Here is a 21,956-nt window from a genome sequence, read left to right on the forward strand (position 1 = left end):
ACGATCGCTTAAAGCAGGCTACACTTGAAATAGCTACGGCTAAACACATTTAACTCAGCTCTGATTGGGTACGAAATAATAAAACTTAAAATTATATGTTTGCCTGGTATTTCAGGCAGTGAATCATGGAATGACTTTACATGGGTGACAAATCAATTATTTGTTATCGTTTTAAGTGTTATGAGTCCCTGGTACCCTGATATACATAATCATAAGGCAGACCAGCAAATAGTGGTTTTATAATTAAATTTTAAATTAATTTAGAATGTATCAAAAAATAGTTTTTTTTAAGGAACCCATAGACAATATCTATTTTGGTGGCAATTTATTGAAAAAGACACTAGTTAGCCAAGTCAAAATCACTATTGCCCATAGACAATAACTCTTTAAGAAACATAGTAATCATTTCTAATACACTCAATGCACTGCTAACTATAACATTTCAGATGTAATGTTCCTTGAGTATCTAAATTACACTGGCTCACTCATTTTTCAAAATGTTAAAATAATCCGTACAATTATATATAAATAATTTGAAAGGATAAATTATCTACCACCAATAATTTTCATCAATTCATATATAAAAAAATCATGTATTCATATATACAGTCTATAACTTATCTCAATATTTTTTTTTATTTCTCAAAAAAGTTGTACATACATAAGCCCAAAATGAGTATACTATATATAATATATTAGAACATTGAAGTGTATATATCCGTATTACGATGAAGGTTAATAAGCTAAGCTAAGCTATGTTATGTAATGTTTATTTAATCGATTTTATTAATATGATTGATAGACGACTAGATTCCGCCCGCGGCATCGCCAGCGTGAGTGTGAAAGGGCAGCTGTTAGGTCTTTGTACTTTTCCGTACGACCAACAACGTGTATGCAAAATTTCATGATAATATAGGTAGGCGGACGAGCATATGGGCCACCTGATGGTAAGTGGTCACCAAATTCCATAGACATTGGCAATGTAAGAAATGTTAACCATCGCTTACATCGCCAATGTGCCACCAACCTTGGAAACTAAGATGTTATGTCCCATGTGCCCGTAATTACACTGCCTCACTCAGCGTTCAAACCGCAACACGGAGATACCAAGTACTGCTGTTTTGTAGAATATCTGATGAGCGGGTGGTATCTACCCTGACGAGCTTGCACAAAACTCTACAACACGTAACGTAACGATGTACGTTCATTCCTTAAATGCAAATACGTCAATATCAATATCGTAATTATCTTGTTTTGAAACAATTTGTTTACCTACTTCATCGATGTATGTAGGTTCTAATGACTAATGTAATTAAATGTTTACCTTGCAATTAGTGAGTTCATAGCCGTAACAGCCTGTGAATGTCCCACTGCTGGGCTAAAGGCCTCCTCTCCTCTTTTTGAGGAGAAGGTTTGGAGCTTATTCCACCACGCTGCTCCAATGCGGGTTGGTGGAATACACAAGTGGCAGAATTTCAGTGAAATTAGACACATGCAGGTTTCCTCACGATGTTTTCCTTCACCGTAAAGCACGAGATGAATTATAATCGCAAATTAAGCACATGAAAATTCAGTGGTGCTTGCCCGGGTTTGAACCCACGATCATCGGTTAGGATTCCCGCGTTCCACTGGACCAATTCAGTTCATAGCACATCTTACGAATGAAAGCGGTCTCCCTGGCTATTTATTATTAAAAATACCTAAGCATTTTTTTTTATTTGTCTCAAAAAAAAAATCGTCGTTTCTTTACGGTTTTTCTCGAGTCAAGATAATTTATTTTCCAAAACGTTGGTAGTTTTAATTATACTATACTATTGGAAAATGTAATGCTTCTATATTGAAAAACAAAATAATGAGTTTTTGAGAAAAATAATGAAAAGAATTTTTTCAAAGTATTTGACTTACATTATATTTAATTAGATCGAGGACTATGGTATGTACAAATCAAAATTAGATAAATAAATAAATAAATTAGATAAATTGTAGATACAGTACAAATTGTGGCAGAAATGTAAGCATTTTCCCATTGGAGCGCAACTTCGATTCTCAAGGCGAAAAATAGACAGTCAGTTCGCGTTGTTTGCGCGATTTCTCTCGCATAAACCTTACTTTATCTTATATATTTATTCGATTTACCCCGTAAATCGAAGCTTTATGTTACATATTTAATGAGCTTTCTCAATAAAAGGAATATCTAACGCAAAATATATTTTTGGATACAATCCTGACATTAAGTTACAAACAAACAACCTCTCCATCTTTATCATATTAGTATAGTTGTTTTCTTTAGAAACCAATTTCAAGAGCTCTTCCTTCAATAATGAAGGATTGTCATACAAACTTATTTTTACTTCATTAATTAGGAAGACAACAAAGAATAAAAAATATTGTAACCAAATATATACCAATCATAGGCTAACGTAACATTCAAATAAAAAATTTCCTAATTGACGAAAAACAAAAAAAAATCATCTTTAACTTAAATAACAAAATAAATAATCCATTTTATCACTCAGGGTTTACATTTTCAAAAACCTCCCTCAGTGCTAGCCTATGTAAAAGTAGTAAATTTTCATGGCGCTAGTCCCAGTAGTTTGGGTTGTGCATTGATATGTCAGACATTGAGTTAGTTTTGAATTATATATATATACATATATATTCAATTGTTTTGTATACAAGTTGAGAGTATGATCTTGAAGACGGAATTATTGGGATAATGATCTGTCAATTGACTTAATCTTGCTGTCAGAGATAATTTCTACAGAGTTTCTGCAATTCTCAATAACTTTTATATTTATTACATAACGCAATATACTTGTTATATTGTTTAAAACACTACACGTGCACACAACATTGTGTTCAAGTATTTATTTATCTTAAACGTATGTCTTAATCACATTTAAGTATATGTTATTTACATTTAACTTAACAGCTTTTAAAGTATTTAAGTAATTATCAGAAGTAATTTCAATAGCACAATGTTTAGTAAGGTAGTAAATTTTTTCAGACAAACAGATAAATCGTTTCTTAGTTGCTTAGTTAAATTTAAAGTTTTATCATTATTAGTTTAGTAAATATACAATTTAACTCTACGTGAAACGGCGTGGTGCTCTATAGGATATTAATCGCGAATCACTTCGTTTTTTATCCCTTTTTAAAGGGTTTATATTAACTATAATAGAAAGGACGTTAGTTGTTCATTTTATTTTATTAGGTTGACGGACAAATAAACCACCTGTTGGTAAGTGGTCACCGATGCCCATAGACATTGGCAATGTTCGAAATATTGACCATTCCGTACATAGTCCACGCCACCAACCTAGGAAACTAAGATGTTACATCCCTTGTGCCTCTAGTTACACATGTTGTTGTTTGGCGGTAGAATATCTGATGAGTGAGTGTTACTAACCCAGATAGACTTATCAAGCATTACTACCAATACGTTAATCTTGAACGAAGATTGTGAATTTAAACGGGCAAGCGCTACATCTGCCAAACAGATTCGTATATATAATTTTATTTAAATTTTCCATACATTAAATTAAACATATAACAAATATATATTTTTATTTATTTTGTAGATTAAAATTAAATTTTTAACCTGATATGTTTGAGTATATGATTTCGTACAATGCTATCCAATATTATAAATGGCAAGATGTGATTGATTATTTGTGATGCTTACACGTCTTAACTTCTCCATCGATCATTAAGTTTTACATGCACGTTGTCAAGGGTACAAGAATCGACATGGGGTGCTGAACAAAATCACCCCTTCCCGCATGCGGGCGTTGTTCCCGCGGACGAAAACTAGTATTCATTTTAATAACAAGCTGCAACCTGCTATATACATTATATAGATATTAGACAGTTCATATGGTATACCAGATTGGTCGGGATTCATAGTTACTGCTCGGCTTCTTAGGCTACCAGAATCTCACTGTTTCAGAACATGTATTAAACCAACCTTTGATAGTTTTACTATTCAACTTATACCAAATCATTTGCCGCAGAATGATAAAACGATAAATAATAAAAGCGATAAGCTCGCCAAAAAGTTCAGCAACCCTGTCCCAAATGATAAAACCAAAAACAGCAGATGACAAAGATGCCAAAATAGCTCAAATGCTGTCCAAGTTTTTAAAATACGAATGTCAAACGTTGATCGGGGTGATTGGCGGATCAAATAGCATTATTTTTTAAATTGAACCAAAGAGGTTTATGTCTTAATACAATTGTTATAATAATACCATGTGTTTATTTCCGATCATTATTACGTCCTCTATGACCAAATCGTTCTTGAACTAGTTTTTTTAGTCCATTAATTCAGATGTCTTATCGATCATCTTACGAAATTGAAATAGACCTTTATTGCAATTAATTAAAGTTAAAAATCGCCTGACAGATCGAACTGATGCAAAGTAATAAACTAACGGGAAATTATAAACTTGCTTATTTCAAAGCCAAAACAACACGAGAATATACGATATATTCGTTTCTTAAAAGTATATAGGTTAAAAAAGCTCACCTCCTCGACGGACTTCTTGGAGAAATCATTCATGGACACAATCCATTGCTGCACAAGTTCATTCACAATAACAAGATCATTATATAACCACGTCAATAATTCGTTAACCCACTGTACGCTCGCAGCATCCGCACCGGTGCAGGTGGGCACAATTACGCTTTGGTGTTTCTTTAATGTCAGCTGCTCAGGTCCGGGTGACATACGTCCCAGTCTTTTTTTATTCGGCGGCGTCGCGGGCACGAAACTCGTCGGCTTCGTGGGTTTGAACGCACCGCTTTTGACCTTCGCACTGGTGACCAGCACGCTGTCCGCGCTTGTGATTATTTCGTTCGCTGTCTTCTTCGTTTCTTCGCTCGGCTTCGGCTTGTCGGTCTTATCCTCTACGCTCTTCGCGCTGAACCTCCCGTAAGCCCATTTCGCAATCCCGAGGATGACGATGGAGAATAGTATCCATATGAATATAAGCATCACTAGATTGTCCATGGCTGTGTCCATATAGTCGAAACTACATATGAGGTCATCAACCGCTTCGGCTAGGTCAGCCATAGTTTTCCATGGTGTTGTCCACCATGCGGCGTGGGCTCCCGCCGCCTCACCCTTCTCTACTGACGATGAGCCCGACATTTTTTCACTATTTCTGAACGGACTATTTTTGGACGCAGCTCTCTGTCTTTTTCCCGCGCTATCCCTTTCTTACGAGCGCGTTCAAAATTGCATATCGAATAGTGTAATGCTTATCACAATATTTACAAATTATCAATCAAAGGCAGCGAATAACGTTTTAATGAACACATTTCTAAGTTAAGGCTTTAATTTTGTATTCGATCGTTCGTATAATCGTGGTTTTAAATGTCTCTTGCGCTTCGGGTCTTGAGTTATCACAGCATCTGGTTATCGAATCTCTGAAACAAGTAATTAAATTGCTTATTATTCAAATATTAAATTAAATATTTTTCTTTTATGGTATTTTTATGTCACGTCATGTTTATATACAAAAGGTATCTGGTACATAAGCTATTTTATTCCTCATTTATTTACCTATCATTGAATGATATCCCAAATATAAATGGTACAATATTATAATATTTTCATAAGCGATATACCATTATCTGACTGACTCATCGCGAGATCTCCGAAACTATATGAACTTGATATTTAGCATAGTTACTCGTCTCGCGACGAAGACGGTCATTAAAAACTTTACGCAAATCGTAATCAAAATAAATTTTCATAATTTAAAATTTGATATGGTATATACAATATATATAATAATATATAAATTTATATACATACATAAAATAAAAAAAAGCCGAGATGGCCCAGTGGTTAGATCGCGTGAATCTTATCCGATGATCGTGGGTTCAAACCCGGGCAAGCACCACTGTATTTTCATGTGCTTAATTTGTGATTATAATCGGTGAAGGAAAACATCGTGAGGAAACCTGCATGTGTCTAATTTCATTGAAATTCTGCCACATGTGTATTCTACCAACCCGCATTGGAGCAGCGTGGTGGAATAAGCTCCACAACCTTCTCCTCAAAAGGGAGAGGAGGCCTTAGCCCAGCAGTGGGACATTAACAGGCTGTTACTTATATAAAATAAGTATATATATATATATATATAATAGCCTATAATGGCATATATATAATGCCTGCTTATATATAGTGTGTGATAAAAAGTTTATGAGTTTTTCTATTAAAATTTTCAGTAGCCTAGATCCTGCCTGATTCTGAAGTTGGAAGTCAGTTCACTCCCGTGTTTCTGAAAGCACGTAAAGCCGTTGATCCAGTCACTTTCCGGTCATGTTCCGGATTGCCATCCCATTGGAATATGAGAGTCAGGGAATACAGAGTGCATCTTTAGTTACGCACACACTTTTACGCTATAATCCTGCGCAGTTGGCTAAGCTCTTAAGATTGGCTGTCGATGCCGAAATAGTAGTATTAGTTAAAATAGAAGTAATATTAGTTGTAGTACACGGCCTTATTCATGAACAATTATTTCGCTCTTTCTGTCATTATTGACATGACATTCGAAAGAAGCCATCATTGTTTAATTAATCACCCGCCAACCAACGTTTATAAGTAAGGCCGACAAACATTCCTACGAAAACCCACTCCGCTTCTTAGAGAGGATGTCACCTCGTATCGTGAACCGATTGTGATCATAAATATGTATTTAATATTCATTATTTATAAAGAAATGTATTTTAATAATATGTTTTACACTTAAGCCTATTTATTTAACCATAAAGGAATAAGATAGACTTCCTTTTATAAAAAGCAACTGTATAAGTTTCTATATAAATCTCATTAACAAAAAACATTGATTAAAAGCATGAAGACGACTGTTGTCTATGCGGGCTAATAAGACGTATGCAATACGAATCGTATTCTTTTTAAAATAGTAAGTAAGGGCTTACTTTTTTTCGCTTTCTTGCAACAAAATATAACAACAATTTTACACGACATACATCGAATGAAAACAAGTATTCATTTCAAAGCACAAAGTAGTATTGAAATTATATCAAATCAAATCAACAGCCAATCGTTGTCCACTGCTGAACATAGGCCTTTCCCAAGGTGCGCCAAAGCTCCCTGTCCTCCGCCTTCCGCATCCAGTTGGTGCCCGCCACCTTCTTAAGGTCGTCGGTCCACCTGGCTGGAGGGCGCCCTACGCTGCGCTTGCCGATTCGCGGTCTCCACTCTAGGACTCGTCTGCTCCAACGGCCATCAGTCCTACGACATACGTGTCCAGCCCACTGCCACTTCAGCCTGCTAATTTTGCAAGCTATGTCGGTGACTCCGGTTCTTTTCCGGATAATCTCATTTCTGATCTTATCCTTCAAAGATACTCCGAGCATAGCTCGCTCCATAGCACGCTGAGCGACTTTGAATTTGTGTACTAGTCCCGCAGTTAGTGTCTACGTTTCGGCACCGTATGTCATGGCAGGTAAGACGCATTGGTTGAAGACTTTCGTCTTCAAACATTGCGGTATAGATGACTTGAGGACTTGACGAAGGTTGCCAAATGCTGCCCATCCCAAGCGAATTCTTCGATCGGCTTCCTTCTCGAAGTTGTTCCTACCGACTTGTATTATCTGTCCTAGGTAGGTATATTCACTAACAACTTCGAGAGGTTTCCCCTCGACGTATATCGGTCCCGGCACGACATGCCTATTGAACATGACCTTGGTCTTGTCCAAGTTTATACCGAGACCGCCACACCGGGAAGACTCGCCTAGGCTACACAGCATTTCGGTGAGTTGTTCCAGCGACTCTGCTATGATGACGATATCGTCGGCAAATCGAAGCTCTGCTCTATATATATAGTGCTCTGCTGAGAAACTCGAGCTCATGAGAAAACGACGAGAACTACCATCGTTTTTGTCAGATAAGGCCTTAAATCAATAAAAACGCTGACGCGACGCGATCTCCGACGCTTCAATACCCGTGCCATCAAAGCTGCGATCGAGCAAAATCGGGGATCGAAAGTGTTCGCTCGCAAGTTTGGGAGGCCGCGTCTGACAAAACTTAAAACTGAAAATGGTGGGGTCGTTACCTCTAGGCCTGAGATTGTCGGAGAAGTAGAGAGGTTTTATGGACAGTTGTTCTCTTCAAGATCGGATAAACCCGTGGGAATCAGTATTGATGACCAGCGCCCACCTCTTACGCGCCATTACTCCGAGGAGCTCCCGGTCGTTGACCAAGGGGAGATTAGGCCGACTCTAGAACAGCTTAAAAACAAAGCTCCGGGAGATGACGGAATCACAACAGAGATGCTTAAGGCAGGCAGGACTCCGGTCCTGAAAGAGCTAGCAAGCCTCTTTAATTCCGTCATCCAACATGGCAACACCCCGGAAACGTGGAGCGGGAGTGAGGTGGTACTGTTTTTCAAGAAAGGTGATAAAACCCTCTTGAAAAACTACAGACCAATCTCCCTCCTGAGTCACGTGTATAAGCTGTTCTCAAGAGTCTTCACGAACCGTCTCGTCAGACGACTTGACGAGTTCCAGCCCCCAGAGCAAGCCGGCTTTCGATCAGGCTACAGCACCGTGGACCACATCCATACTATTTGAAATTATATATTCAGACGATATAATGCTTACAATATTTTTAATTTTAAAACATTTTTTAAATTAATTACTTAAGCGAAATGTAGGTTAACACTGGTTGCTATTTATAATCTGTCCTAATGGAATTAATTGACCTTTTAGTGACGTCACTTAGGTGGTACCATATATATCTGAGGTGGTACAGTGAACTGTCTAGCTATAGATTATAGCTATACCAGAATGAACGAGCTTCACTTAGCTTTAATAAACCAACTGATACTAGAAAAAAAAAACAGCCAACATTGGAGCAGCGAGGTGGAGCAAGCTCATTGAAATATTTATAGGCTGTTACTTGTTAATCCCGTATTGTTAGGAATATCATTAAAAATTACGAAAATGTCTATGGATTCATCGAAATATCTGCGATTAGACTTGAGTAGCCTGTGATGGCTGCGTGAGTAGAGTGTATGTCAGATAATAAATAAATTATTCTTATTGTTTTATTATATTTATATCTGTGACAAATAATACGAAATTATTGGATACTTAAATAAACAAAACAAAAAACGTACATGTATAAATTAAAATAATTAATAAACATTTTTAAAAAAAAGACGAATATTAATAAACCAAAATATTAATTAAATAACATATTAGAACGGTATTTTGTTCGTGTGTTTAGACAATGACGTTATGAACTTAGTTCAAGGTTGGAGTTTCACAATGAGGTCATATATTGTCTGTATAACGCGGGCCCAATAATGAATCAGTATTAGATCTATAACGTATATGTAATACATAGCAACTATTGATATATATATACGCCTTTATGTCTGTACATAATAATACTAAATATTGCTATTTGGCGGTAGAATAACTGATGTGTGTCACCCAGACGGACTTGCACACAGCCTTACCAAGTAAAATTCATACAATGATAATTAATTTTTATGTTTCAAGCCGTTTTATGTACAATCAAATACATTTCTGTATGTGTATACATTCTTAAATGTTAGAAACGTTAGGTAAATTAACTTTATATTGTCGTTTAAAATATAAATTCTCGTGTCGAACAAACAATGGAAGATGTCACGGACACGCTCAGGTTTCTTTTGTATACGTTTCTGATGCAGTAACATCTTATGAATACAATCTACGCATACACCTTTAATATAACTAAGTAAATATTAATAAAGGAGGTTGACTTATAGACAAACTCCTTACAACGATGATTATTGCTGGCAAATAAGATAGTGAGTTTTAAAAATAGAATTTGCGACATTCTACTCGATTTGCATAATTATAATTGCTGAATAAATAATGAATATCTCATAAATAAAATACATCATCCTTACTAATAGTATAAATGCGAAACGAGTTTGTTCGGCTGTTTGTTACGCTTTAATGTCTTAAATACTCAACCGATCATCATGAAATTTTGCCTATACGTTCTCGGGGGTATAGAAAAGGATTTTTTTTTATAGAATAGGAAGGTGGACGAGCATATGGGCCACCTGATAGTAAGTGGTCACCAAACGCCCTTAGACATTGGCATTGTAAGAAATGTCAACCATCGCTTATAGCCAATGCGCCACCAACCTTGGGAACTAAGATTTTATGTCCCTTGTGCCTGTAATTACACTGATATAGGGCATCTAACACCTGCCCCCCCTCTCCGACTATAACAGTAGAAGTCCGTAGTGTTGTATTTGCTAAAACGCTTGTGAAATATAATATACCGTGCAAAGCTTGATATCTTCTTTGAGATTAACCGCCTTTGAAATTCGGTCAAGACGACATTAAGAAACGTAAAAACCGACCGAACATTAATGAAATGTTTTTCATAAATGAATATATGTATCGAAATATTAATAATATTATCACATATTAAGATAAAATTAAAAATGAGAATAAGAATACATTTTGGTGAATCTTCACATCCAATTTGACTCCATCGAAGGATAAATTAAAAAAAAAATCGCCTATATCCATCATAAGGGATTTTAAATGAAGCTTTCTTCGTTTTAAGTTTCATCAAAATCGATTTAGTGGTTTAGCTGTGAAAGCATAACAAAAAGAGAGTTACTATTGCATTTATATAATATAAATTAATAATGTGATTTTTTAATTAATCAAATATTATTTAGGTACCTTAGAATTACGATAATAGCTTATCAAGGTTGTAATATAATACGATGGGGACGCTCTTATCACGAGGATGTGGTTTGCGAAGCTCAACACCAGTACCTAACCTAGTACTTGCAAATTAGTTTATTATTAAATTATACCGTCGTACGCATAATTATACTTTGTTAAAACAATTAACGACTTGGAATGATAGTGTATTTCTTAAATATTTAACACCGCGTTTTGTTGAGTCTTCCTCTTCTTCGTCGTGACACATTTTTCAGAGCGGAGCGTGGTGGAGAAAGTAATTAATTCTATTAAGTGGCTACCTTAAGGGTCCTGGATTCAAACCAGGTCAAACCTAGAAGCAAGTTTTTCTATCTAGAAATTCAGTTGATTGGAATTTAGATGCTGGTGTTTATATTTTTGTGCCTTGGAAAGCCGTTGGCCCCTCTGTCATAACTCGATTGAGGCAATACTTCGTATTGTAGTGTTTATGTTTAAACATATCCCATGGTTTAAACATTTCCATGGTGGCGCATTGGCGATGTAAGGAACGGTTAATATTGCCATATGCCGTCCGTCCGCCTAATTTATATAAAATATATATCTAACCAACAATCCACATTTGAGCAGCGTGGCATGAGTTTACTGTTACTTTACTTATAATATAAATATTTTTTACGGTTTACAAAGATTCTTAATTAAAAAAAAAACTTTATACTTAATCGCTATGATTAACATCACACGTAATAAGCACTGACCTTGTTAGTTATCATTTTAAATTTAAAGAGCTTTTATTATTATTGCCATAAGGACCGTATTGCTTTAACACGTGAACTTTAAACTTTGTGTTGATTAAAAAAAAACATAATTAATGTTTATGGGCCTTGATTTTTATATTAAGCAATATGTTTTAGTTTTTTTTTCTTGAATTAAATGTGTATTAAATATAATTAATTAAGGATTTTTAAGCCATGTATATAGTCATTTTTATTAATATATTCTATAACTAAAATAGAAATAAAAATAGTGGTTATAAAGACTAACAAAAGCGGTGATGACCTCACACTTTCAACAATCTTATATATATATATATATATATATATATATATATATATATAATATGTACATTATTATATACCACCCACTCATCAGATATTCTACCGCAAAACAGCAGTACTTGTTATTGTTGTGTTTCAGTTTTAAGGGTGAGTGAGCCAGTGTAATTACAGGCACAAGAGACATAACATCTTATATCCCAAGGTTGGTAGCACATTCGCGGTGTAGGCGATGGTTAACATTTCTTACAATGCCAATGTCTATGGGCGTTGGTGACCACATACCATCAGGTGGGCCACGTACTCGTCCATCGACTAACACTATTTTTTTTTACTTATGACATTATAGTTTTTACAATATATGTCCAGTATTTAAAAGTTGATCTTAAACAAAGGTCACGGGTGCGGAACCGAGGCAGAACTAAGTTTTATAGTGCTTAATTTGTATTTATAATTCAGCTTGTGCTTAAAGGTCAACTAAGTTAACGTGAAGAAACTTGCATATGTCCTGAGAAACTCATGCATATGTATTTATATATATATATATATATATATATATATATATATATATTTCGCGGCGCGAAACTCGAGTTTTGGCAGATTTTTTGCACTGTCGTTAACACAGCTGTAGAACAGCATGCGAACTGAACTCACATTTATTTTTGACCTACTGGACAATGATCTGCTAAGTCCATACACATCCACGACGGAGCCTTGATGGAGGGACACGAGAATCCACTTAGCTACCGTTAACTGGAATAAGCTCCAGGGCTTCTCCTCTAAAGGTCAGGAGCTTCTAACTCATTAGTGAGAAATTTTAACATGTTATTGGTCATGTTCTGCAATGTGATGAGTTAAGTGGGAGAGTAAGTGGCAGAGCTTTGTATTAACCCGTCCCGACCACGTCCTAAGCCGATGACCGATACAGAGGCGTGTAAGACGAGCGTAATCTGAGCCCTTAATGAGTTGAAACATCTGGCTTGACTTTCCGTCCTTTCAACTGATGACGCTGTCACACTAAGCCCTTAACTGTAATACAGACTCCGAAAATAATGAAGCATTAATAACGCAATGGTTTATGGGCAGCGATGTAAAAGCCGCAGGTTCAATCCTGATCGTCCCCACTCTTAGAAATATTAGTAATTCATTAAAAAACGGTCACTGCTATTAATGCATTATTCTTACTTTAATATACACAGTCGTATTTTATTGTATATACTACAGATACTTGTATTTTTACGTGATGTATTTACAATTTTTATAGCTTTGAAGTTAACAGTTTCCATTGTATTGGTACTGCCCAACGCGCTGTGGAAAGCTCGTCTTCCATAATGACAATGGCTCGTCAATTCGATCCGCAAATCGCCAACAATCGTGCTTTAATTACAATATCAGAACGAAATTGAATTGATAAACTTTAGTATCATTTTCTTTTTTTTTTTCAATTCAAAATTCAGAAATTTGAAATAAGAATAAGGTATGTCCTAACCGTGCATGTTTATATGTTTTAATCATAACAGTAATAAAAGTAGATTACGTACCAGTTTAAAGAAACTTTATTTAAAAAGCCACTGATATAAAATATTTTTAAATACAAAAAAAATAAATTTCAAATCATCGAGAATTCAACAACCGTTCGAGACCAGACACACGGAAGCACTGAACCAAGATATTTCATATAGTTCATAGCCTTTATGAATGATTAGTACAATTCTGACTCAACGCATATCCAGAGACTATACTTTGACGGGCCGGTTGGCGTGGTTGGTAGACACTTGCCTTTAACGCCGAAGGTTGTGGGTTCGATTCCCACCCAGGACAGACATTTGTGTGCATGAACTTGTCTGATTGTCCTGAGTCTGGGTGTAATTATATATATAAGTATGTATTTTTATTTATAAAAGAAAAATAGTATAGGTAGTATATCAGTAGTCTGGTTTCCATAATTGGAATCAGATGGCCGTGTGTGTATAATGTCTCAGGATATTATTATTATTTTATAAAAAGCCGAGCTGGCCCAGTGGTAAGAACGCGTGAATCATAACCGATGATCGAGGGTTCAAACCCGGGCAAGCACCACTGAATTTTCATGTGCTTAATTAGTGATTATAATTAATCTCGTGCTTTACGGTGAAGTAAAACATCGTGAGGAAACCTGCCATTGTCAGGATGAGTAGAAATAAACAATCCTGAGACCTATGTATGTACATATGCCATGCGATATGCTAACTATAATAAGCAGATATTAAGCACATACACAGCTGAATAATATATATTTATTTATAATACTATAATAATACTTCATTTGTCGCCCAGAGCATCGGGAATGTCAATCAAATGGGAAAATGCTTCTATCCTTGCTTGCCATCATGCATCATTCCATGCGGTCACGATTTGTACATTATTTTTAATTTTTATTTTTATATATTTAAGACTCTTAATGATAGATTTAAAAAAAAACGCAATAGGTATTAATAATAAAGCTTAACAAGCTAGATTAGCTACTTTATAATACAATTACCACTTAACTATTTTAATCATATCCGTTTTAATTTTACTTGCTTAGTTCCGATAATTTTGCTGACTATCAAAACGCCATTTTTTCACGAATCCATAACACATGTCAATCAATACATGATCAAAGTTGTTAATTTATCTTTACTCCTGTCATTGGAATAGGCTATACAAATACAAAATTTGGATTTTGAACATGGTATCTATTAACTGAACCGACTAGCTTTGATCAGAAGACCTTGAACTTCGACTAGTTTTTTACTGGTGGTAGAGCTTTGTGCTAGCTCGTCTGGGTAGGTACCACCCACTCATCAGATATTCTATCGCAAAACAGCAGTACTTGGTATTGTTGTATTCCGGTTTGAAGGGTGAGTGAGCCAGTGTAATTACAGGCATAAGGGACATAACATCTTAGTTCCCAAGGTTGGTGGCGCATTGGTGATGTAAGCGATGGTTAACATTTCTTACAATGCCAATATGCTCGTGCGCCTTCCTATTCTATAAAAAAATAAAGTTTTTATATAAACCGAAATTGATGAAAAAAATTGGACTCAAGCTTACCACATTTCGCCAGATGTTTTAATATAAAACTCATTTCGAATAAAAGGCAAGTACATATATGAAAAAATACTTTACAAACACGCGAATCACTAACATCGCTAAATTGTCCGTCCTTGTGTATCATGAATGAGATGATACAATCTAACCTACATTATTAAGTTTGTTTTATCAGTTTATCGAATGTTTCTCACGATATTATAGATAGTTTTGTTGCTGTTTAAAATTACGTCACTAGTAAAGAGTGATCCGTAGAATATTTTTCACGTTTTTAGTCCAAGCTATTTCTCAGGTCCTAGGGAATCCGCATTTATAAGGTAGCCTAGCTATAATCATAATGTTGCATCCATCAGTTTGACAGTTCCATCTGTCAAAAAGTGAATAACCAAATTGATGGATAATTTATTTTTTTATTTATTTATTTATATATATATATAAGAGAAAAGTTAATATTTTTTTTATAATTTTTAAAACATTGATGTTTGTTGCAGAAGAACGCTTGACGTTAACATAGGTCGTAGGTAAAAAATGACACTTAGTTTTCAAACTATTTAATGAACATGATATATCAAGTTTACTACAAATCTGTTTATATTGTATGCAATCAAAATGATTGACAATATTCCGAAAAAAAAGAAAGTGAAAAAAGTACTATTTTAATATAAATAATGAAATTGCACGGCTTTAATAATTAATTAATAAACCATATAGATAATCAATTAAAGCTCTTCAAACGTATCACGACCGTACTTCAGAGGTAATTATTGCGAGTTAAGGTTCATTATCGCTTGCCAAGAATTAAGAGAATATTTTAAACTAACAAAAATGACTTTTTAATCTTAAGTTGGAATCTTTACGTCATGGATGCTTGCAAACGGCATTACGGCAAAATACTGACACGTATCTTGATCTTGCGAGCCATTAGATTTTTTATTCTTAAATAAGTAAATTCCATGTGTCGATAGGTCCCTGTCATGTATCGTGGTTCAGCGAGCTTAACCCGGTAACTTTATTTGAAAAACGATTCGTTTTGCAATTCAAATGAGTTATCTTAAAAACCGCATTCTCGTGTCTTGTGAGCGATGTTACTCAAAATCAGGATAAAATACTTCCATTTTAATTAAAACTACGTTTTTTTGTATTAATCAAAGCGAGGACGTGAAAACTTAGCAACTTCTTTATTGATGGTAACACGTTAGTAAAAAAAAATAATTACTGATATATGAACCGTACGTTACACAAATTCATTTGATCATTGTCGATAGGACATAATATCTCAATTCCTAAACAATGGTTGGAATGGTTATTATTATTTTTTAGTACCAATATCTATGGACGATGGTGACCTACCATCAGCTTACCGATTACAAATATTATTATTGTTTTTCTTTACTCCGTTTTATTAGCTAATAGTATTATCAAATAAAAATGTAACAATTTGTTCGTGTTCTGATTCATGCAAAAAGCCGTATTATAGGTTACGGATCACGAGAATGATAAGAGCTCTCAAGATAACGCCATTGAAATGCATCGAAAATATTTTTACGTAACGAAATTATCTATTCACGTTGTTAAGAATTAAATTATTTTTTGCCTGGCAACATTTCTTGTTCGAAAAATGTTATGGAATGTATTTTTACGTAATCAATTCGATTTTTTTTATTAATGTTTTTTTTTTCTGTTTGGGTAGCAAATTTTTAACTTTCTTTAGTGGTTCCAGCCAGGTGGGGAAAATAAAAAAAAATCGTTTTTCTATCGAAGATTCTCAGTAGCAGAGCGGAGTCTGGAAGTTGAAAGTGTGTACACTCCCATGCCTCGGAATGCACGTAAACACTTTCCGGTCGTGTCCGATTACCGTCCCATCGGATTATAAGAATGAGGGAATAGAGAGTGCATCTGTGTTGGCGCACACACTTGTGCACTACAATATCACCTGCGCAATTGGCTAATCTCTAGGAGGACATCTATCTTTTCCAAGTTTCCTCATTTCTAAGTCTTCAAGGCTAGAAAAAAATGCATTTGAACGGTCAAATGTTTATTTAAGTAAATAACTAGTAAATACAAAATATAAGAGATTTCTGTTGTCACCAACAAAAACAGGTCAAGCATTTATATAAAAAAAGTAAATCTATTCTATGAAGTTATAAAATGGCGGGACGCCCATAAAAGTAACGACCGCTATTCTAGGACATAAATCATAATGGCCTGTAGTGAATTCATGCGCAAATTATTATGACGAGAAAGATTTTGCATTTGCGTCCTTTTGTATTACTGACATTAAAATTTACTTTTTTAATATTCGTATTTAAGATTAAAGGCTTATGTTGAGACTTTAATATCCAACCATCCGTATCCGTCACTATATTGTCATAATAATAATGTCCTCCAGACCGGTTTCAGCCATGGCGGCCAATCTCAATGGAAAATAGCCATCTACATAGGAGATATTATAGTGCACAAGTGTGTGCGCAAACACAGGTGCACTGTCTATTCCCTAACTCTCATAATCCGATGGGACGGCAATTCGATACGACCGGAAAGAGTTCAGATGCAAGACCAACGGCTTTACGTGCTTTCCGAGGCACGGGAGTGTACACACTTCCAACTTACAGACTCCGGGCTGCTACTAAGAATTTCTGACAAAAAAACCCAATAACTTTTTATTGGCCCGAACTGGGAATCGAACCCAGAACCTCCGGGTCTGCGGCCTTACATCAAGCCACTAGACCAACGAGGTAGTCAGTATATTGTCATAACAATATTGAGGGCAATAGTATAATTATAATAGTTTTCACGGATCTAACTAATTTAAAATAATATTTATATATTTTTTTGTTTAGTTAGGCAAGATTCGATATAGCCATTTAGATTAACTTGTGCAAGCAAGAGAAAGTACCATCCACTCATCATGTATTCTACTGCCAAAAAGCAATCTTAGTATTCTGTGTTCCGGTTCAAAGGGTGATTGAATCAGTGTAACGGGCACAATCGTACTTAGTTACTAGTAATAGTTAATTCTTACAACGCCAATGTCTATGAGCGATGGTGACCATTGATTTTTGGATTGATTGATGATTAATTAGGTACTCTGTTTTTCATCATTTTTGTCCCCTTATGTGTAAGGACGCAAGACGGTAACAATTATTTGAAATAAAAACTTTAATAAATTTCAAATAAAAAAACTACACTTGACAAAAACATAAATATTAAAAGTATTTTTTTTTTCTCTCTCTCTCTTTGGCGTGTATCTATGCTATTTGAGCGCAAAATATTCTGCCAATGTCACGTATAAAATAGACACATATGATATGAGAATATTCGGTTTCAAATTTTGAATCGTTTAATGATGAGTGAAAACTATGTAAATCTACAGTAGGTATCTCGAACATATTATAATTAAATAAAATAATCATTTGAACACAACATATGAATAATATAAAAGTAATATTATTTGGTACCAGCAATTTAATAATGTAGTGAGCCGAACCCGTGGTTACGTAATACTGACATCATGCTTTGGACAAAATGGCGTCACCACAAAAAAACTTAAATGCCGCGAAAGGTTGATAGCCTAGCTTTAAATTCGTGAGATACATAAAAAAAAAAACAATTTTTGTTGTGGTAACTTCTTAATATTTTTTTCTTACAGTACGTATAAAAAAATATACGTTTACGATTTTACAACATTTTTTGTGTCGTGTTTTTTGCATTGTCTACTCATTACTCATTTAACATGTACTTACTAAATAATAAAAAAATATGACATGTATATAGGTAATGAGCACTGACATAATCATTTTGTTTAAGATTGTTCATTATTAACACTTATTAAATTAAAAAAAAAACCTCAATTTTTTTTTAATTTAATTTTCAATTACCTTAGTATTGCATAATTAAGGTTTTAATTTAACATAAATAATATTATCCTGTTACACAAAATGTCAAGGACTACGACGTGGGTACATACATATGTTTCGTAAATTATAAATAAATATTTTTATTTAATTGTTTTACCGTTGGCAGACGGATTTTGTCCTTGACTTTGCATACATCAATTTTATAATAAAATTATGTCATCCGTTAACATTCATTGTCAATAAAAAAAAACACATTAAATTATTTTATGATGTAGATATATCATCGATAACTATAAAGATAAAAAAGTGTGGGGTTAGTATTCATTGATTTTCATACAGGATAAATTATAATTTTATAGCATTTAATTAAAATATCTATGTAATTTATTAAGTTGAAAAGAATAACTTCAGAATATGTTACCGGTTCTTTTCGATAGAAGGTGCATTCCGAATGGTATCCGATGGTAGCTTTACATTTAAATTAATCCACAACAAAACGATTCAAATGAGTATAAAAGATTCCACTTGAAATTGATATGTCAGAATAAACTGTATCTTTGCCATCAATTTTTTTTTAACTAATTACACATTCTGATAGAAGTTGTAATTTGAACTTTTATTGACATAATTTATTTTATTAAAATTAGTCATCATTTATTTTAAGCTATATAGTCATTTTTATAAATATATTCTATAACTAAAATTAAAATAAAAAACAAAATACGCATTACAAATTTATAGAAAAAACACGCCGTCTAAAAGATTGTCCTGTGGCATTGTATCCATTTTAATTTATAATAAACATTAAACAGAGCAGAAGACCTGACTGAACTGCTATATGTTAAATTACTATATTTTAAGACAAGAACGATGTACGTATGTATATTAAGATATATATATTATCGTGCTAGTGATATTTTATTACTGACCTAGACAATTTATATACTGTTGGAACGATCCAACTTTGGCATTTTATGAGTTTTGGACATAAACGCTACATCCAAGTCCAGACTTAGTGACCAAGGCCCCAAGCACTTTGAAATTTGAGACACATTCCGAAGCATTTCGAATAAATTTATATTAATTTTGGCAGGATTTGTCCTTCGACTTGAGCCTTGTAGGATTATATAAATCCGGGGTTGTTTAAACCATACCAGATTTGTATGGAACTTTCTTAATTATTTTGGTTACAGGACGAATATAGACCATGGTATGTTAATATAATGCATATATTTTAAGATTTCATCCATGTTATTATCTAAGATAAATAAATCACTTCTTAACATATTATTGTATTAAAAACAAACGGTAAAAATAACGTTTTGTTTATTTAAATTGTGAAAGATTGTGTCCTTTTCGAGTTTAATAACATATTATTAAACATTTGATGCAGATAAATATTGACTTATTCTATGCGAAACGTCAACGATATATCGTAATGATATCCGTGCAATTTTATCGAACGTGTGTATATTGGTGTATTCCACCAACCCGCATTGGAGCAGCGTGGTGGAATAAGCTCCAAACCTTCTCCTCAAAAAGAGGAGAGGAGGCCTTTAGCCCAGCAGTGGGACATTGACAGGCTGTTACGGTGTGTATATCCTTGTAGATTATATCGATCGTAGTTGCGTTTTCTATTCAATAAATCGTAATCGTAGCATATGAAATGCGGCGTCATTCTATTGCTCAGCTAATAAAAGGTATACCTACACGAGTGGAGGTCGTGACAACTCGGAACATATATGAGGACACTGATAATTAGACGATTTCATCATTCCGTTATTGCCGATGACATATTTCACGTGCGAGCATCTGAGAATACGATCGGATCAGATATCGGTTGCGTGTACAATATACGGCCTTTTGATATAAATGCGAACTCGCATCGCTACAATACATCGTTGCCATATATAGCGGCCATTATTAAACTAGAAAGTAAATAAAAATATACATTTAAATTAAAAAATAATTTGCATCAAAATTCTACTTTTCTTAGTTAAAATAAACATTTTTTTTTGGTACGAAGATATATTGAACTTTAACTCTATACAAAGATAATAGTACACTCAGTGTACATGAGTATTAAAAACAATGTTGCCAGAAGTAAATAACAAAATAGTGCGAACTGTAACAACCTTGTTTAACAAGATACTAATTAAATAACCACACATGTAAATCCTAACTAATATTATAAATGAGTTCGTTTAATATACTCAACCGATCAATATGAAATTTTTTGTAAACTTTATCAGTCTACTGAAGAACCTAGGGTACCTTACCTCACACCTGCTCCTCCCCCTCAACACGGGCGAGCAGCGTGCGGAAACTGGTTTTAAAATTATGTTTTATATAAATTTAAATACTTGATCTTCATGGTTTGTTTCATCAGCAAATGCTGTTTGCAAGCTTATCTGGCTAACCACAACACACACAAACGATAACACAGTATTGATATGTTTCGGCTTTAAAGGGTAATGGCTTTGAAGGGTATTGTTGGGGTCTTCAATTCCAGAGTAAACAGGTTTCTACTAAGCAAGCATGCTATCTCCTAAACCGTATCGAGGCTTAACATCAAGCAAGGGTCAAACGCTGGCCTACTAAGGGTAAAAAAAACGATTCCATATATACAATTCCAATATACACAAGGGTCATTTCTATATTATTTTTTATTAAGCCCCCAAGGATTGAGCGTATGTCCCTTGTTAAACTTTAATGTCTTATACTAATAGAGATTGGAGAGATAATTACGTACATAACTCGAAAATAAGTCCGTCTGTCTGTTACGCTTTCTCTTTTAGACCACTGAAGCGATTTTGATGACATTATGTATGGAGCAAGCTTGAACCCCGAGGAAGGGCATATACTATTTTTATAACAAACCTTCCACCATTACCTTGACTTAACAAACGGCCGAAGCCGTGGGCTAACTCCAGTTATAAATAAAATTAAACGTATGAAGACTATTTAACTTTACGGTAGCAGTGCGTTGTGGGAAATGAGACAAGAGCTAGTAAAAGGTAGCCCATCCTACAAAGCTTACAAAAGACGCTCATGACTTCCGCTATAAATTTAGCTGTGACATCGTTGACAGCTGTCACCCCTCCCAGCGATTTAACAATGACCTAACGATGTACGAGGCGACGAAATACTGAATAAATAATTTTAATAATGGATTCCGTGTTTAAAATACTTGGAAAATGAAGTTACGTCTATCCACCGACAGGGGAATGGTTAATTTTTCGAGCCGGGTATAGGA

At 34.5% G+C, this 21,956-nt stretch overlaps 1 protein-coding gene across 11 annotated transcripts in view; it reads right to left on the reverse strand.

The window, feature by feature from the left end:
- The window catches only part of LOC126778448 (uncharacterized), a 76,438-nt gene that overhangs the window by 47,553 nt on the left and 6,929 nt on the right, over positions 1 to 21,956 (reverse strand). For 9 of the 11 annotated variants that reach the window (XR_007670142.1, XR_007670143.1, XM_050501994.1 and 6 more), the window contains exon 2: positions 4,529 to 5,428. Coding sequence is in view for 9 of the 11 variants with exons in the window: in XM_050501994.1 (XP_050357951.1) it covers positions 4,529 to 5,152 (624 nt within the window). In the remaining 2 variants the exon portion in view is untranslated. Of the gene's footprint in view, positions 1 to 4,528; positions 5,431 to 13,312; positions 13,330 to 21,956 lie in introns of those variants that run through there. The other 2 variants (XM_050501991.1, XM_050501990.1) reach the window with 2 other exon arrangements.

The sequence above is a fragment of the Nymphalis io genome, chromosome 26 (genome assembly GCF_905147045.1).
Source record: "Nymphalis io chromosome 26, ilAglIoxx1.1, whole genome shotgun sequence".
NCBI lineage: Eukaryota > Metazoa > Arthropoda > Insecta > Lepidoptera > Nymphalidae > Nymphalis > Nymphalis io.